Below are 16,158 nucleotides of genomic sequence, written 5' to 3' on the forward strand. Positions count from 1 at the left end.
CTGCCATTTCCTGCGCGTTCTCCAATGCGCCGTGCTCCTTTCTACCTTCCAAACTTCATCCTGACTCGTTTCCGTGAAGTCTCTCCTGGGGCACCCCGTTGACCTTACGGAACCCTCAGTTCCAGGGGCGTTATCCCAGGCTGGTATCTAGGCAGGTGACTTGCTGCACAGACAGGAACAATGGAATCATCAAGGTCAAGGTCAGGGGGGACTATCAGAGTGTGAAAACTTTTGACTGTGATTCCCGCACATGCTTGGATCCTGCCCTACATCAATGACAAAATATGACAGTTGGAAGCCTGGGTATGTAACACAACTCCGACTCCTCCACAGAAGCTGTGTGCTGTGCGGAGGAAGTCCACTCAGAAGGGAAGTAAGAGGGGGAGGAAATGGTGAAGTCTTCTAACGTTGGTCCCTGTCCCTTTAGACTGCAGGCTCAGAGCACAGAGACACGTCCTTCATTTACCCAGCCGGTATTTCCTGAGTGCCCACTGTCCATCAAGAACATTCCCGGACACTGAAGGGTAAAATCCAATTCCGCGGACACCGATTCTGCAGCAGAGCCTCTGCCCTTGGGGAACAGACAGCGAGTAAGGGAAGACACGCATCCCCCAATCATTTTGGTGCAAAGACAGCCTAGAACGGCCGTGGGGGAATGCAAGTGCCTGCTTCGGCCAGAGTATGGGGACAGGCAGCAGGTGACGAGGGGAGAGAGACCGGAGGGGCCAGGAAAAGGACTTCATCCCAGGCTGTAAGGCGACAGGGTTAGCTTGTAAGAAAGCTAAGTTTGGAGGGGACAAAGCTGAATAAAGTTTGGTACTCACCGCTGACACAACCGAGCGAGGCAAAAATAAACACGCCCAGCAGCCCAGCGTGCATGCAGTGCCGAGGGCTCACGGGGAGCTCGGCCCCCCACGGAGGAGAGTGAGGGTGACTTTCTTGGGGCCGGTGACTGGACCAGCTTCCCGGAGGAGGACGAGCTCCCGGGACTTCCCTCCTTCAGAGTCTAGTGGACGATGGGCTCAATACGGAGCCCGGAGCTGCTCACCTCGCCCCCCACTTCCCACGGAGGGCTGCTCTGAGACCGCGGAGGGAAGGGGACGCGACCTCGCTACAGAGCTGGCTGGCTCTCCCTCAGGCCGGACCCTCCACGTGTCCGAGTCCCCAGGCAGGGCAAGGAGGTGAAGCAACACTGTTGAAGGTGGACTCCCAGCTATTGTGAAATGATACATCCTGTTACTTAGATGCCACTTGACGGGCTACATTATAGAACGTGCCCTGGGTCACTGCAAGCTGCTTCCAGCCTCTCCCCTTCCTCTGGGTCCCCTTCCTGCCTGGGATAACGCCCCTGGGACTGAGGGTTCCGTAAGGTCAAAGGGGTGCCCCCAGGAGAGACTTCACGGAAACGAGTCAGAATGAAGTTTGGAAGGCAGAAAGGAGCACGGCCCACTGGGGAACGCGCAGGGGGGCTACAACCGCCATGACTTGCACGTGCTCAGCAAACCCCCCAGCCCACCCCGACGGACCGCACGGGGGCCGAGGGGAAAGGCCGGCTCCTGGGGTGTGAAGAGGTGCCCGGGGTCGTCATCCCTCAGGCACAGGAGTGCCTGAAGATTCCACGGCCTCCGAAGCCTCTCATGGCGATGGCTACCATTCACGTGGGGAGACTTTACACACGCACACGCACACACAGTGCTCCCTCCGGGACAACGTGCGGGGTTTGACAGATGAGAGAGCAGGCTCATATTATATATGCTGCCTAATGCAATCCATGTTTCACAGGACGGACGGGAGACAGCCAACTCTGGGACAGTCTCCCTCTCTGTAGGTTTGGCTAGATTTGTGGTTCTTTAATATTGAGGTTGTCACGGGCACCAATAAAAATCAGGAAAATGTTTTGGAAGATCCCCAGGCCCATCACACCGGTGGAGAAGCCCAGCCTTGAGGCGCTCCCATCCCTCCCAAACAACATGAGGGCTCGAACAGGAGTTCGGACACGGGGTGCTGGGCATCTCCAGCTCAGCTGTCCCCCGTGACTAACAGGCGGGGCACGGCTGACGCACGTTGCCCACCTAACTCCTGGCTTGGAAAGAACTAGGCCCTCCGAGCGCCACCCCGAGCTCCCAGAGGCTGCGCCTCCTCTGCTCCTGCAACTTCCTTGGAGACCGGTGACCCCTCCCGGGACCCTTGCCGAGCAGCTCGCCAGCCAACTTTGGCCTCGCAGCTGGGTTTTGTGGAAGAACCCTCTCGAGGGGAACTGAGGACGTGGTCACTTCCTCACCCCAGAGAGGGCTGCCTTGGGACGTGCCTTCTTCCCCTCCCCCGCCCTCCCAGGGATCAAACAGCCGCGTGCTTCCAGCCGCCACCCCCAGGAAGGTCCCAGCTCTCAGACGCGGGGGCTCCCCTTCAAACGCAGCTCTCACAGGTCGGCCATGGGGCCTCGGCCGTCACTTTCAGAAACTCCATGCTTCCCTCGGGCCACCTGTGACTCCCCTTGAGCATAGTTGTTCTGTCCTGGCTGCTTCTGGCCTTGGCATCAACCTGAAGCACCCACGTTGTCTCAGCAGCCTCGCGAGGGCCCGGCTGGGTGGCACCCCGGGTGTCCCCACGGCAGTCCTGCTCGGGCTCCCCGCACGGTGCCCCCTCACGCGCACCCCGCCTGTGCGTCAGGGTCATATGGACACTCTGGGAAGCCACCTCGTTTCAGTCTCAGCTCCTCTACTTTCTGGCCATGTCACCCTGGGCCAGTGACAACTGTGCCTCCATGACCTCACCCATAAACAGAGTCACTCAGAGCACCTGCCGCAGAGTTGGTGGCAGAACTCAATTTACGTCAAGGATTTACTGCGCACGGTGCCGAGCCTGTAATAAACACTTCCCGAGCCTCAGATCTGCACTGTTTCCGTTCTCAAGTTCACGAACATCAATAGAGATGTACTTTCTTTTCTTGACCATGTGTTAAATTTCCTATTCTTTTTTAAAAAATTTGACTCGTTCTTTATTTTATGATCTTATTTATTAATTTTTAGAGAGAGGGGAAGGGAGGGAGAAAGGGAGAGACATCCATGTGTGGCTGCCTCTCGCCACCCCCTACTGGGGACCTGGCCCGCAACCCAGGCCTTGACTGGGAATCGAACTGGCGACCATTAGGTTTGCAGGCCGGAGCTCAATCCACGGAGCCACACCAGCCAGGGCTGGCTCTTCTCCTCTTTCCGTGACAGGTATGGTGCACACATGCTCTATATCCGGAAGTTTACTGCCTGAGAGTTCATCGCGGGCGTTCTCTCTCGTGCGGCTACGTGACCACCAACGACCCTACCCGGGAGCTCCGTCCTGGCTTGGTTTCGGGAGCGTCTCATTTTTTGCCAGGACAAGCAACCATGCTATGAGGATCTGTGAGCATCTTCCCACTTCAAGATTTTTCTTTTTCTTGACGGGCACGGAAGAACTACTTTCCGAACCCTCTGGGGACCAATTTCCAAGGCCACAGCAAAGGTGCCGGATGCCAAGCCCTGCGGGCTGTTACGCTTCACCTAGTTTCTCATGTAACAGGGAGAAAGTCATGCCAGACGCATGTTCTTAATGCACAATGAAACCCCACTTCCCAAACCATTACGTTTATTCCTTTTGAACTGCTACCCTGACTACAGCTGACCTTGAACAACGCAGGGGTGAGGGGCCCTGATGCCCACACCATCAAAACTCTGCGTCCAACTCTGACTCCCTAACAACGGAACTATGGTCCTTTGGTGCCCAAGGGGGACTGGCTCTGGCACCACCAGGGGACGGTCAGTGCCTCGTGTGAAACAGCGAGGAATAGAGCACGTGGTCGGCCCTCCGCACCCACGGGTTCCTGCCTGCAGGTTGCAAATGCTGCTTTTGATCCCGAGGTTCGTTGAATCCAGGAACACGAGAGCTGACTGTACATTTATTGAAAATATTCTGTATCTTCATGAACCAGTACAGTTCAAACCAGTGTTGTGCAATGGTCAACTATATACGATACCCATAATGTAAAAATCCGCTGTATTAATGTTAAGCTCTGTATTAAATAGCCATATTCTAATTAACGTTGCAAATAACAGGGGGAAATACACACACCACGCTGGGCCTCATTTCCTTTTGTGGGCGGCCGGCAGCCAGGGTTTGAGGGCAGGAGAGCATTTCTCGTGTTTCACTTCGAGGAGGTGACCATTTCTCGAAGATGTTTGCGGGGAGGGGGAAGGAGGGAAGCTCCCTCGCAGGGAGAGCCGCTGCCAGGTCCTTAAGGCAGAGTCACTGTGGAGAAGTGAAAGCGAAAGTCCAGGTTGCTTCCTTTCTGAGAAACATGAGTTTCCCACACGGGGCTCCGTCGGATGCGCTGCAAAACGGGAGCTTCAGCGTCTGGGCGGGGAGGGGCGCCAGGGGCCGAGACAGAGCCCGGGGGAGGTCCGCCGCATGGAGCTTTTAGGACAAACATGAGCTGGAGTTTTAAAACGAGGCCAGAGAGCAGTCCATTGTGAGCGGGTAAAACTACTGCAGAAACAGCTTCTCAACAAACCACTTAACAACTACTTTTGCAAAACTGTACACAAGTTGTTCCAAAAAACACCTCTGGCTGGGTTGTCTTCTTTTTGAAAAGCGACAGCCAACATAGTGCATACACTGGCTGCTGGGTCAGAAAATTATTGCTTTGTACTCAGGGGCCACACGGATGCCTTCTGGGGCCAGGCCAATGGTCAGAGCCAGGGCGCAGGCGTGTGTATGTGTGAGTGTGTGTGAGTGAGAGTGTGTACGAGAGCATGTGTATGCATGTGAGGGTGCATGTATGGTGTGCGAGGGCCTATGTGTGTACATGTGTGGGGTGTGGCTAAGGTCGTATTCTCAAAGACCGGCAGCCTCAGCATCACCTGAGCACTCAGCTTATTAGCTGAGGCTCCACCCTGCACCCACTGACCCATAAACTGAGGGTGGCGCCCAGCAGTCTGCGATTTCACAAGACCTCCAGGACCAGGCGGGCTCTCGGAAGCTTCAGAACTGCTCCCCGAAGGCAGGGAATCGCTCACGTCTTGCTAAAAAGCCAGAGTGGACGTTACAGGCTCTGGGGGCCAACGGGCAACACCAGGGCTACCCAGCAGGTACCAGGTCAGACGGTAAAACCCGTTCTTAGCTCACAGGCTGTAAAACACAGCTGCTCTAAGGCTCCTCAACCCCCGCCCCCCCGAAGTCTACAGAAATCCCTGCCCGGCAGGCTGCAGGGCCTGAGGTCCAGGGCTTCCATCCGCAGTGAGATGCGCATCTCCCCACACTGGGAGGGAGCGCAGGGAGGACTTACGGCAGGTGCCCAGCAACTCGCCCTGGTGACCAGACACCACAGGGGGTCCTGACTTGGGACTGACTGCCCCAAAACCAGGGGTGGAATGAGCCGCGCCTAACCAACTGGGGTCTCCAGCAGCTCAGTCCCTCAGAGACTATGCCTCACTTACTTGACGTCTACTTCTAAAAGAGTTCCATCTATCCTTAGACTCCTCTGCTAAATATATGCAGAAGAAGGTGCCCGCTAACAGCAGTTCCAGAGCACAGTTCCAAAAATACCATGAACGACGTCAGCATCGTCACAGGAAAAGGGAGAGGATTTCCTCAGGTGGCCTTTTTTTGAAGTGGTCAATACTTACTCTAAAGTAAAGCTGTCAGGATCAGTACCCTGGCCTTTAAAAAAATTCGGACTCGTGGCCTTATAGCAACTCAAACTTGGCATGATAGAAGAGATGGGGAAGAGGCGACAAGAGCAGGGGACCCCCTGCAAGGTCTGGCTGGTGGCCGCCAGAGGACTGGCAGCTCAGAAAGGATCCGGGCCGGGCGCCCAGAGAGCCCTTCAAGGGGACAGGGGAGCACATGCAGGGGAAGAAGGCGCCAAGTGTGGCGCTTGCGGGCAAGCTGAGTTACTATGCAGAGCGGCCCGGCGAGTGGGCAGGGCCGTCCGGACAGGTGGCCTGGGTCCAGGCGGTGCCTGGAGCTGAGACGCCCCGGGATCCTGCAGCGTCTGCTGAGCTGGGCTTTAGAGGGGCTGACGAAGGGGGGCAGCGGCCGTTTAAAGGCAAATAAACTGGGGAAGGCCGAGGCCCAGCCCTCCCGCGACCCACCCCGGCCTGGTAAAGCTTGGGCTCGTCCTGCAAGGAGAGAAACCCGCTCACCTGTGCTCCGCCTCGACCTCCCTCAAATTCTAGGCCCCACGGGCCACCCCACCCCTCCCAGGCTCTGGGACTGGCCTCCAGGAACATCAGCGTGGCCGATAAGGAAAGGCTTACACGGAGTTCTGAGCCAGAAGTCACGTCACTGGGGCGTATTTTAGAAGGTGGCTCTGGGGCAGGTACCGGACGAGGCTTCTGGCCCCCATTCAGCAGTTAGGTCAGAAAGGGAGCTCAGAGACACACACAAAGTGTCATACACCTTGTCCCGTCTAACGCTGGCCTGTGTAAAGGCTGGCGCTGGCCTCGCCTCAGGAGACACATGGTTCTCTCCGCAGACAAGCACCGACTGGCCAGCAGCAACGTTTGCACAAGCATCTCCTTCCTTTGTTTTAATTTCTAAGCACAGCCTCCCGACAGAAGACTTTAAAATCACTTCTGAACCTGACCAGAATGTAAAACATCCTTTTTATACTAGCCTTAAACTAGAAACTCAAAAAGCCCAAGGGAACAAAGTAAAAAAATCTCTTAAGATACTTCTGAACTCCGATGTTGGTCAACAAAACCGAGCGCCCACCGCTCCCTGACTCCCGCAGGCCCTGCAGACCCAGGGAGGACGCGAGGGCCTCGCTGCGGAGGGGCCGCCTGCCGCCCCCCAGGCCAGAACACCTCCACGCCGTTCACCCCTGGTCTCAGGTTCCTCGTTCGTAAACTAAGGACGGTTTGTAGCAGAGATGCGTGCAGTGCACAGGAAGTGCGACACAGGGACAAATGCCACCAACATCAGGCCTCCCTGCTCACACCTTCCCCAGGAAACAGCCACAGGCAGGCAGTTCCCTCCTCGGATATCCAAACACCTATTGCAGCAGCTCCTGGGGCTGTATGAAGTGGAGAGCACTTTAGGCACATTCCCTTGTTGATTATTTTCAATGAAATAACAATGATTTCCTGGCATTTGCTTACTTCCAGCCAGGGGCTAGTCACTGAATGCCAGCTCCATCCCCTCCTCCCACAGAAACAGCAGGCACCAGGTAATCAATCAATCCATCGGTAAGTCCACCAGCGTTCCTGTACGGGCAGGCCAGGCCAGGCCTGGCGATGGCTTTTCTTTTTGTTTTGTCATTGTTTTAAAAATTGTGGAGGACTTGAGAGAACACTGGGACGAGGGTTTCTGCACCTTGCGCTACCAGCACGTGGAGTCGGGCGGTTCTTCGTGGGGGGCCGTCCTGCAGGTTGGGGATGCGCCGCAGCCTCCTTACCCTTAAGCATTAGGTGCCAACCACACACACCCGCAGACGCCGCTCCCTCCCTCCGCTATCAGTGCCCAAACGTGGGGGGAGGGGTGGCAGCAGCCGGCAGCCCCTGGCTGAGAACCCCGCATCGGCGCGCTAACCTAAAGGGGTGCCTGTTAGAGACAAGGAAACTGGGGTGAACCGCTGGTTCACTGCAGGGCCACTGCCGCCGCCCCCAGCCCCAGCCCCAGCCCCAGCCCTCCCAGCGCGGCTGGGAACTGGATTCACCCCATCTCGGCTGAGAACAACCTGAGCCCCTCAGTACCTGCTTTCCTGACCTCATGTCACATTCATTTGACATTTGTCACAAACAACCGAAGACCTGTCTAATCATCTTAACGTCACTGCAGTTACTATATGTAAAATATGCAAAATAAATGGAGGGAAAAAATCCGTAAAGTTAAAACTCTAAAACAGTCTTATTTCCCCCGCTAAATATATATGCATGCGCTTTGTGATGAGCCCATTTTTCCTTATTTCCGCTTATTGCTTTCCGGGTCCCAGCTAAGAAACCCCTGCCGGCCCCAGGCTGCAGAGATATGCTCCTCTGCGTCCTTCGGGAAGTTTCACAGGTTTAGTTTTCACATGTCGATCGGTGGTCCATCTGCTCACCCAGAAAGAGGAGCTGAGCCGCTTACTCACATGGGGGGCCGGCATCATAGCCTCGGGACTGCGGACGCAGCGCTTCTCCGTGGAAAAACCCCTCGGAAAGCGGGTGCATACTCACCCAGCCCGGAGATGTTTATTGCTTTCACGGATTTCTTCATTTTGTACAGAACCATCCGGTCCACGTCCAAAGCCTAAAATACAGAGAGTGTACTCATTAAAACAGGGCCTGGGCTTGGGTCACAGGCACCTGGGGCCAGCCCGGTGAGAGCCCTCAGGAGGCTGCTCCAGGCCGCTTCCGCGGGACAAGTCCTCGGTGTGGTGTGAGCATCGGCAGTCGCTAAGCGCAGACGCTCCCATGCACCTCGCCCATCTGCAGCCTGAGAGCCGCCTGCGTGCACACCGCCTGCCGGACCTCAGGCTTCTGCAGAGCAGCCAGTTAGCTGGGACCAGCTCCACCACCGCCAAGCCTCAGCTGTCCCTGTGAGCCTGCAGGGCTTCGGGGCGTGCAGCCTGCCAGGGCCTGGCGGCTGCGTCTGCACTCCTCCCTGGATGGGGGGAAGCCGGTGGGCAGGGGAGCGGCTGGCGCGTGGTGAGGCAGAGTGCCACGCCACCCCCCTCCCCCGGACAGCCACCTTGCAGCCACAGACCACCCCCGCCAGAGGCAGCCCGGCCAGTGAGGGCACACCCGCTCTGGACTTGGGAAGACCCAAATATACATATTTGTTTGCTGGTTTGGAAGGCATGTTCCCAACCCTTGCCAAACCTCAGGTTTCCCTTCCAGAAAGCAGGAGCCACAACACCTCGTTTGCAAGGTCGAATGATTCAACAGACACGCTTATTGTACTGTATTTAATATTCGGCAAATATTTACAGACGAACCGCGACACAGCAGCAGCAGCAGCAGCCGGCACTTAGAAGGCCTAGCATACAAGTGCTCAAAACACCGTGCGGTGACTTGTCACACTTGCAGGTTTCACTGCAGCTCCGCATGCACCAAAGGGGCGGGGTGGGGATTTCCTTTCCACCCAATTAAACCCCACAGAAGGCCGATGGGTGTCACGTCCAGTTGGAACGGGAGGGAGACAGCACGTGTAAGCTGGGACAGTGACTCTAACCGCAGGGCTACCGCAGATGAGAGGAAAGCCCGCAGGGGACGCGCCCGGTCCATCGCCGCGCATGCAGCGGAGCACACCACCCCGGAGAAATCGCCCTGGCCTTCAGGCCGCCCCAGACCCCCTCCCAAAGCCGTCTGCCACGACAGCACCACCACACATCCTCGCTCTAAAGCCCCACTGACTATTTTATTGCTAAAAACAGATGCGATCGCTGCTGACAAGTTTACATAGAAAAATGGTCGCAAGGCAGCATACGCTGGACAAAGAGAAGATACAATGTTTTCATTAAGCACCATTTACTGACACACTGCGGAGAACGGTAGGTAAGGATTGATCACAAGGAATCAAAACTGGCGGTAGAGAATTACTTTTCATTTTCCTAGGAGGTCACCTTTTAGTCCATTCCTGCCTTTCCCTGGAGATACAGAAAAGGGGTTTGGAAACAGCACGTAACCTGTGTTTGTCCCGACCGAACTCGAAGTCTCACCAGCTTTTTTTACTCCCTAGTCGGCCACCTGGCAGACAATGCCCTGCCGCACACGCCCCGACCTCCGGATACTCTCCCTGCCTGCTCTTGACCCAGCAGCTTCCACTCCGACTTGGCCGGCCGGCTCAGTGACCTCTTCTCCGGGAAGCCTCCTCCGACGGACGACGGACTCATTCGAGCTTTCCCTGCAGGATCCTGTGCTTACTCAATAGACCAACTGAACATTTACTGAGCGCCTACTGCATGCCAAGTACTCAACTGGGCACTAGAGATACATGGTGATCGCAACAGGGCAACGCCTTGCCTCGCAGAGTTTACAATTGAGCCAGGCAACCCCCTAAGGAAACAAAGGCAGGCCCAGGACCTACCCTGCACACCCCCCCACCTGCTTTCCTACTTGTTTGTCCTGGTTCAAGACCATGTGGTACCTACCGGCCACATGTCTGTGGAGCATTGAGATGCAGCTGGTGTCACACATTTTGGATGTAATAGGCTAAATAAGATATTAATGGAATTAACTTTACTGACTCTTTTTACCTTTTCTAATGCTCTCCTCTGAGGGACAGTTGCTCATCGCTGTGTCCCCAGCGAGCAGGGCTGAGAAAGCAGCTCCGTAAACGAGCAAGAGGCTGGGGAGGCAGGCAGGCACTCAGGCTGGGCAGCGGTGCCCCCGCTGAACCCGTGGACCGCGGGCAGCTACCCAAGGCTTCTTAGCAGGGGGCGGGGAGCGCCGTGCCCGAGGGCCCTTCAGGCCACAGCGAGAATGACAGGTTTGGGCAGATGGGATGAGGTCGGTTCAGGGAAAGGCCACACAAAGGGGAAGGACCCACGACTGCGGGCATGTGGGGCTCCATGCGGGGCTGCGAGCGTTCCGGAGCGTCAGCGAGGGGCCAGGGAGACAGACGCCTGCTGCCTCCCACAGCCGGGTGCTGGCTCTCGGGTCTCCGGCAGCCCCGCTGACGACGAGCCGCCTCTGTTCTCGGGGGTCTGGCTCGGCCGTGCTGAGGAAAAGGGGACCTGAAGGTGGTTGCGTAAGTGCAGAAGGGCATTTACCGGTGCCGCCCGCTTTCAGCACCTTCAAACTCTGACAAATTTCCTCCCGCATTTCGCTGTGGGACATGCCCTCCCTCAGCATTCGGGACACAAAGTCTTGCAAAAATTTGTCGCTGGATAGACAAGGAATCTTCACCTTGTTGTTCAAGGGAGGTGCCGCTCCCTGTGCTCGAACTGGGGTGAACAGTAAGGGCTGCTGTTCCGCCGCGTGTGAGGCCTTGGGAAGGAAGGCGAGGCAGGCGGTAGAGGTAATTTTTAATTAAAATTGCAATTATCTCCCTGCTCAAAAACACACCCTTCCTTACAGTGCAAATTTCTAGATAACTAAGGTTAAACTTGGCCAGAAGTCAGAATGATTATGTCTGAGTGCTACAAAAACTTTTGTTGATTATATATAAATACAGCTCTGGAATCTTAAAACAATAAAAAATTACAAAGCTTGAGAGTTTCAAGAAACCAAAGGTGGCCACCAAGCAGGCTTAGACTTCTTAGCAGACTCGGCTCGCGCCCGCTGCCTCCCCCTCCAAAATCTGCCCAAGTTCAAAGAAGGAAAAGAGCCTGCGGCTTTGGCCAGCATTTGCGTGTAAGAGCTACAAACAGAGGCCAAAATCTAAGAGCCCACAGAGGCCTACGGAGGAACCGCACGACAGCTTACGTCTGGCCAAACCTCATTAATTCTGAGGAGCTAGACCAAAGCTGGCCTTCAGTTTATAAAACAAGTTTCACAGAGTAAATTTATTCTGTAAACAAGACGGCAGGGCTGTGTCTGAGAGATTCCAGGAGAAAATAAACAACTGCTTTTCGGCTGTTCTGAACGTGTGTCTTTGGATCCCCGAGCTGCCACATTACCGGCCGCGGCCCTCCTTCCCTGCTCAAGCGGTGCTCCGGGGGCCCTGAGCGGCGGGCGACCCCCGCTCCCGGGGCCCTGGGCCCTGGGCCCTGCGCCCTGCGCCCTGCGGGGACGGAAGGCCCTCCCGGGGAGGGGCCCACAAGCCTGTTGGCTCCCGTCCGGCTCAGACCCGAGCGGCCCAGCACGGCAGCCACTAGCCCCAGATGAATATTAGGGTGAAAACAGTCAACAGCTAATAAAATAAAAATTCAGTGCCTCATGTCTTGCCACTTTCCTCGAGAGCTCCAGCCACACACATCGTGCCGACGTGACGGTTTCTAAACACCTCCCCCGCGCCCCCCCCCCGGCCCTGCTTCTCCTCTGCTCCCACAGACCCCGCTGCGTGCACCCCTGTAAGTCCCTGGTACCCTAGGGGCGCTCCCCTCTTCCCTCCCTGGTCACAGTGCTCATGCTACCCCTTCACAGGGCTGAGTCTTGGTCCCAGAGCCCTCCAGGAACCCCAGGCTGGCGTGCGGGCACCTGCGGCCGGAGGCCCGACGGGGGGGCCAAACCCACGGTCTGTCTGGAGCTGAGCCTGGGCCAGCGGCGGGCACCTCCAGTCTGCGGGCCAAGCACAGCCCTCAGCTTGGTGTGGGGCGACCTCGAGCGAAGGACCTGCACAGGGGAACACTTCCGGCCGATGTGATGACAGGGGCATGGGGAATGCTAACCTCCAACCCCCAGTAGGAGAAATGTTACCGCTCCCAGACAGAACTCCACTCTTTACATTAGTAAAGCTACATCACTGAAAAATCACATCCCATTGCTATTAGTAGTAGTATTTGTGTTAGTTTCACCAATAAAATAAAAATTTTTGTGAAAATGTATCTTCTCTCATTGTATAAGAATCTACATAATATCCTTAATGTTGCCTCTAGGCCTGGAAAGCCTAAAATGCTGACTATCTGGCCCTTCACAGAGGCCAGACCCCTGGCCTGGGGACCCACAGAAACGGTTCCCCAACACTGTCTGTCTGCCGTGCCCCTGCCTCTCAGCCTGGACCTAGAGGTGTCGGGTGGCGGGCAGCGGCCGTGCAGCGCGCTTGGTCTCTGGCACCCGGAGGTCTCGATTCGCGTCAGCCAGGGGGGCAAGGGGCCGGCTTCATTCCCGGAACCCAAAGCAGCTGCCCCGCAGAGGAGAAGCAGACGGCAGGAGACACCCCTCCCCCGTCTGGGCCGCCTGGGGGGTCACGTCTACTCTCTGGTTCCCATCTTATCTCCCTGTGTTCCGACCTGAGAAAACATGACATTTTTGCAAGACAGGAAACCAAATCACAGAACAAAACGGCACCCGGATCTGTGCCCCACGGACAACGTTGCCAAGAGAGTCCAGCCAGCACATGGGCGGCAGCTTTGTGTCCACGCTCCAGGCTTCACTTCGGAAGTCAGTAACGGAGGCCTTTGGTGACAGCACCCGAGACTCCCAGAGCCTCCCAGGAGTCACGGGGACACGCTGTGGCCCTCAGGCTCAGGGCGGAGCCACAGCACCCAGGGACCTGCCGATGCCGGGGGAGAAGGCCACGGCCTGGAGAACAGCTGGTGTCGTGAAGGGTGGATGGAGGCCACCAACAGCCAGGCCAAGGGCCTCTGTGTGAAGCCCACGGGCACCGGGGCGAACGAGAAGGGCCCCCTTTGGGGTCACCTGGAAATAAAGTTCCGGTGTGTTCACGCCTCACCAGGGGACACGGTACAGGTGTTCACGGCGCTCTTCACAACAGCTGGACGCGGGACAAACCCCGGCGCCCACCGATGGTAAACGGGGGAACTGCTGTGCATTCATTCACATAACCGAGGGCTACCCAGCAGCGGGAAGCAGGCCAAGAGCCCAGATGAAACTCCCAAGGATGTTAAGAAAGCAAGTTGCCAAAGTACACATACGATATAATACCATAAAAAAAGTGTTTACATGGGCACAATTAGAGGATCTTGCTTACGTTTAGGGACGTATAGGTTGCTGAGAAAAAATGGGGGAGAACCCGAATGCCTCACCGGCCACAGTGCGCTCCCCGGGCTGAGGCCCTGACAAGCTGCGACTGAAGTCTCGCTCCAGGGAAACGGCGGGTGGGGAAGAGCAGGCTGGGTGCCGCCGAGCCATCGCGAGAGCCTCCGGCTCGGGACGTCGGACGCTCCACGCGCACCGAGGACCCTGATACTGCAGATGGCAGCCGGGAACACGGGCTTTTTCTAGGACCGTTTGAGAGAAGTGGAAGCAGATGACAGCGAACTCCAGCTCTATAAAAATGCTTCACATCCTGATTTTTAGTTGGGGGGAAGGAGCTTCTGGGAGATCTGGGGGAGGTGAGAATGGAGAGGCACGTCCTGGCAAGGCAGCTGCAAGGCACCGGCAGCAGGATGGCCACCCCAGTGCCTGCCCCAGTGCCCTGTCCCCGAGGAGACGGGGGCAGGAAGGCCGGGCCCGGGGTCCCCACCCCGCCTCACTCAGGCTCTGCCCCCTTGGACGGGACAGAGGGACTGAGGAGTCGGACGCGAGGCAGGAAACGGGCTGTCTCAGGGGAATGATTGCAAACAAAACAGGGGACATTGTAGCAGAAGGTGCCCCTCATCCATGAAGGAAGTGGGAGGAGAAAGGGGGAGGCGCCTGCGCTGAACCGGGTGCACGGCCTGGGGTGCGGGGCCGCAGCAGAGCCTGGGAAGGCGGCCTTCAGCCGGGAGGGGGCCAGGCTTCCACATCTGTCCCCGTCCCAGGAGACATAGGCTCCTAAGCCAGGCCGGTTCCTCTAGGAAACAGGAGCAACCCCGTGAACTCCACTACCACAGCGTAAGCTGGGGTGCGGAGACGGGACAGAGCTGTCTGCCTCCCGAGCCTGGAGGCCACCGAGACAAGTGCCTAGGCGGAGAGCTGAGAGGGAGCACCCAGGCGGAGCACCGAGGCAGAGTGCTAAGGGGAACTCAGCTTCCGGAGGCTCTGGAGCTCTGCCCAGAGACATCACCATTCACAGCCACCCTGGGGCTCTGTCCCCACCCCTCGCCCCCTCAGCACAGGCTCTACCGTCCGGGCTGGACCCTGCGCAAGGGCTTTCCTGCTGTCAAAAGCTGCCCGTCCCCTGCTCCCCTGCCCTGGGAACCCCCGTTACAAAGCAAGGCCTCTAGGCTGCCCCTACACGCACCTGCAGCGGACCCACCTCCTGCATGTGTGCCCACCCAGCGAGGTCCAGGCTCTGTCCGCCCCACGCCCTCCCCCAAACGGTCACCCTGTTGAAGTGAGGGGAGGGCTGGGTGATGCCCCAGCTCGACTGCAACTCCTGCGTTAGGTGGATTGAGGTCCAAGGAGCAGCGCCTTTTCCAAGGCAGCAGGGGGTGGGCGAACCCGGCACCCACGTGCCAAGCAGAGCACGTGCCACAAAGCGCTTCAGCGTCCACTGTCTCCTGCAGTATTTACATCTGTGACATCACCCTCCGCCCCCCCACTTCAGAGCGCGAGGAGACACTGACTCAGAGGTCAAGAGAGTTGCCCCAAAGCTATTTATTTGGCTTTGAACTAATGAAAGCCAAGAAGAGAGCCAGCAAATGGAGAGAGAAGCTTCCAGAACTGCCCCCCTCACTGTTTGCTAACAACCTCATTTCCAGGGCCAGAAGGAGCACTGACTGATTTCTGCCACCCCCTGCCTCCCCTAATGTTGGGGGGAATAATCCCCTCTCCCCTCCCCCACGCTTCCCGGAAGCCTGCCCCCCACGCCTCCCCGCTCCCCGCCCCATCCCGCAGAGCGGAAGCCGCTGTGCTGGGCCTCCCTCCCTAGGGGCGCTGTCCGCTCCCATCCACCCAGGGAGCTGCCCGGCGGGCTCCTCGGCCGGCCGGTGGCTGCCCTGCTCCCGCCAGCTCGACCCTGCTGGCATCTGTCGGTCCCCAGGAGTGCGCCCCCCCACCCGGGCCACCCTGTGTAACCAGTTCTGCGGGTTCAGAACCTTCCCAACAGAGCGGAGCGCAGGGGATGGGTAAAGGTGGCCGTGGCGGTGGGGCTGCCACCACGGGCGCGTGCCCAGGCCACACAAGCGGTTCCCGGGCCTCGCGGGCGGGAACGCGAATGACCGTGCCTTTAGCCTGCCCGCGTCTCATCTGCCACTTCTCAGTTCCCGTGTCCCATCCGGAGGCCTGGCCCCACTGCCTGGGATGGGGCGGGACGTAGGGCGAGGGAGGCCCAGGCTGCAGGAGGAGGGGGCGGGGAGGAACCGCCCGGATCGCACTGCCACGCACAAAGCCAGCCTCTGCCGGGGCAGAGTTTTCTGGGGAGAAAGGGGGTGAGAAGCAAATAAGGCCAACTGGACACCCTGTGCCCCTTCCGCTTTACCACACGGGGGTCCCGGGGGTGGGGGAGACAAACTGTGGGAGGGCCTGAGGGGGTGTGGGCACCACCCAGGCACCCCGCCCCCCACCACCCAGCCATATGCTCAGTCCCCCACTGCAACCTGGGTGCACTGGGAGCCACTGGCACTGCAGAGAGGCACAGGCGTGGGGCTCGGGCCTGGACCTTGGCCCCCACCCATGTCCCTAAGGCGGGGCAGCGACATCCGCTTGGTGGGGATGTTGG

General features: G+C 57.8%; 1 protein-coding gene across 2 annotated transcripts in view; it reads right to left on the reverse strand.

The window, feature by feature from the left end:
• Window positions 1-16,158, reverse strand: part of ASAP2 (ArfGAP with SH3 domain, ankyrin repeat and PH domain 2) — a 133,347-nt gene that overhangs the window by 79,670 nt on the left and 37,519 nt on the right. For both annotated transcript variants that reach the window (XM_054569846.1, XM_054569837.1), the window contains exon 2: window positions 8,187-8,259. In XM_054569846.1, the coding sequence (XP_054425821.1) occupies window positions 8,187-8,259 (73 nt within the window). The remainder of the gene's footprint in view (window positions 1-8,186; window positions 8,260-16,158) is intronic.

This window comes from Pteronotus mesoamericanus, unplaced genomic scaffold (genome assembly GCF_021234165.1).
Source record: "Pteronotus mesoamericanus isolate MK-2021 breed Mesoamerican mustached bat unplaced genomic scaffold, CSHL_Meso_final contig_101, whole genome shotgun sequence".
NCBI lineage: Eukaryota > Metazoa > Chordata > Mammalia > Chiroptera > Mormoopidae > Pteronotus > Pteronotus mesoamericanus.